The following is a 3,145-nucleotide window of genomic DNA, read 5'->3' on the forward strand; positions in this document are numbered from 1 at the left end:
CTCCCTCCCTCCCTCCCTCCCTCCCTCCCTCCCTCAGGTATGACGAACCCTGAGGTGATTCGTAACCTGGACAGGTGTTACAGGATGCCCTGTCCGGAGGGTTGTCCTGGGGAACTATACGACCTCATGATGACCTGCTGGAAGGAGAGACCAGAGGAACGGCCCACCTTCGAACACCTGCAGGAAACTCTCAACGACTTCTTCATCGCCACTGAGGGACAATATGAGATGCAGATCTGACGGTGAACTCAAAGTCATCATTCAATGCTTCTGTCAAAGCACCCCCCCCCCCCAAAACAATAGTGTTTTTTTGGGGGGGGGGACGACGACAAATGTCAACGTTTAAAAGTTATTGTTTTAATGCTCGAGGAAGACATGGAAATTTCATCCCTACATCCTTACATGTCCATATATATATGAGATTCAGCCCTGATTGAGCCAAGCCATGAATGATGTAGTGAGATTGGCCTGGTTGGCCCATGTTACTCAAAAACAGATCTCCTATAGTTGCTACCTGGAACCATGCTAAAAAGAACCGTGTGAAAAGATAAGAACATGTCAAAGCCAGGACAGTTCGTTTCGGGGGTCGGCACAGTAGTGTGAAAAGACTACAACCACTTTTTCACACCACGGTACGAGATTCAGCCCTGAGACTGGATCATTAACACAAGAGGACGGCAATGGAAACCTCACAGAGGTTCGAAGTAGAAATAGATTCCTGCATCTGACTGCACTTATTTACGTCGGTCCTTGTCTGTTAAGGACTTGTGGCATAGCCATGGAAAGATAAATGGATTTAAACAGGCAGGCTGATGAAAGGAGACAAAACGAGAGGCCAATGGATTGACCAAGATGACGATATGGGACCTATAGAGACACAAACTGATCCTGAGACGGGTGGGTGGGTTTGGGGGTGGGGTGCAAACAGTGTTTTGGCATGGTGATGGTTATGGTATGGGCTAGGTCGGGACAGGACCTCACGGACTTGCCTTCATCCTCATAGACTTGCCTACATACTACTCTTCTTCTTGGTTCCTCATGGGGGAAAAGGCTTCTACAAGAGAGAACACAACAGAACATATTTTCATGTCAGGCCTCCTTTGTTCCTTTATACAGTCATTGTAATGTGCATACAACGCTATAGGGCCCCCTGAACTATGAGATTTGATCAATAAAAATGTATATTATTGGTAATTTATTTGATGCTGCTTCAAGTGAATTTTGAGAACCATATGACCTGAGCTTACAGTAAAGTCCCCACGTGGTAAAATGACAATTTGTGCCTACTGTAGTAAATATTGACGGGCTGATAAAATAGCAGTAGGTATACTGTAGGATGATAGATGGGGGTAGCATCTTAATGGGTACATTGTTACAATGGGGATGGTTGTTAGATTGTGACAAGCAACCTCAACATCAATGTTAAWTTGTTAATTAAGATGCTAGTTACTACATGGCTTTTGACCTAGAAACTCAGTCTTGAAATAAAACTCTCCCTTTTTCTCTTTTTCAATAAAAAAAGGTTAAGTGCTTATGGATACTCCCATCATACAACTGTTTGGGTAGCCTAGTGGTTAGAGCATTGGACTAGTAACTGAAAGGTTGCAAGATTGAATCCACCGAGCTGACAAGGTAAACATCTGTCGTTCTGCCCCTGAACAAGGCAGTGAACCCACTGTTCCTAAGCTGTCATTGWAAACAAGAGTTTATTCTTYACTGACTTGCCTKGTTAAATAAAGGAAYTATAAATATAAGAAGTAACTGGAAACTAACAAGCAGTAAACAACAGAATGAGTCACCACCCAGAACTCACAGATTATTTTATTTAAACATCGTTTGACAACTAAAATAACATTGAGGACTATTGAGATCTCAATCAAGCAGAACATTCGTGGTTATTATATATTTATATTATCGATAGTCGCCCTGTAGATTAGCCCTGTTAGAGGTTATTTGATGCTCTAATAGTCCAAGCTCGTTAGAGGTTATGATGCTCTAATAGTCCAGCCCAGTTAGAGGTTTTTTGATGCTCTAATAGTCCAGCTCCCAGTTAGAGGTTATGATTGCTCTTTAACTAGGGATTGACGCACATGGAGGGCTTGGATCAGAGACATAGACACGTAAACTGGACTCGCACCACCCAGAGATGCGCAGTTCCCTCCGGCTTCCTGAGCTGCGCATTCCTGCTTACCCGGGGCGGGAACGTGAAGCGAACAGAATGTAGCCGTATAGCTATCCCTCCAATAAGAGGGCCATGAACCCAGACCAAGGATTAGTAGCAGACAGAATGACGTGTACCTGATCCCTCAAAAGAATAAGCAGGCAGTAACCCAGACAAGATAGCAGCAGTGTTTAGCTCAATCCCTCAATAAGCGACAAGCTAACCCAGACAAAGATAGAAGCAGAATTAGTGTTCAGCTATCTCTCAATAAGAAGGCAGTATCCTGACAGGCTGGGGAAGGGTGGAGCACGATGTTATGTTACTAGTCTTCACTGCAGACGGCCAGTTAACCCAGACAAGCATAGCAGCAGGCAATGTAACGTGTTAGCTATCCTCAAATAAATGAGCAGTACCTCCGACAAAAGCTGGAGTGGCAAGCAACAATGTAGCGTTAGCTATCCCAATAAGAGGGCAGTAATCCTCAATAAGATGCAAGTATCTCCAGACAGGCTGGAGGGAAGGCAACACTGTACGTTACTTGTCCTCAATAAGAGAGCAGTCAACCGCAGTATCCCCTCAATAAGAGGCCCAGTGACTCCCAGACAGGGCTGGAGTGGAGGCAGCATGTCTGCAGGAAGGAGATGAACATTATGGCTAAATGGGGTACTACCGGTCTATGGTCTGTCAAGAACTATTGTTGATGAAAATGGGTCAAGGTTTTACCTATAATTCTGTTGTAATTGCAGGGGGCGAAAATAAATAACTTAACCTAGTAGTTTGTGATTGTGACAGAGAGAGAGAAAGAGAGAGAGAGAGAGAGAAGAGAGGAGAGAGACAAAGAGAGAGAGAGCTGAGAGAGCGAGAGAGAGAGAGAGAGAAAGAAAGACAGAGACAGAGAGAGAGAGAGAGAGAGAGAGAGAGAGAGAGAGAGAGAGAGAGGAGAGAGAGAGAGAGAAGAGAGAGAGAGAGAGGAGCAGAGCACCT

The 3,145-nt window shown here is 44.6% G+C and overlaps 1 protein-coding gene across 1 annotated transcript in view; it reads left to right on the forward strand.

Annotated features, from left to right (window-relative positions):
• The window catches only part of blk (BLK proto-oncogene, Src family tyrosine kinase), a 45,001-nt gene extending 43,807 nt beyond the window's left edge, over positions 1-1,194 (forward strand). The window contains 1 exon segment of the mRNA XM_070433782.1: positions 38-1,194. Coding sequence (XP_070289883.1) covers positions 38-240 — 203 coding nt within the window. The 3' untranslated portion in view covers positions 241-1,194.
• The last annotated feature ends 1,951 nt before the right edge of the window (positions 1,195-3,145 follow it).

This window comes from Salvelinus sp. IW2-2015, linkage group LG21 (genome assembly GCF_002910315.2).
Source record: "Salvelinus sp. IW2-2015 linkage group LG21, ASM291031v2, whole genome shotgun sequence".
Classification (NCBI taxonomy): Eukaryota; Metazoa; Chordata; class Actinopteri; order Salmoniformes; family Salmonidae; genus Salvelinus; species Salvelinus sp. IW2-2015.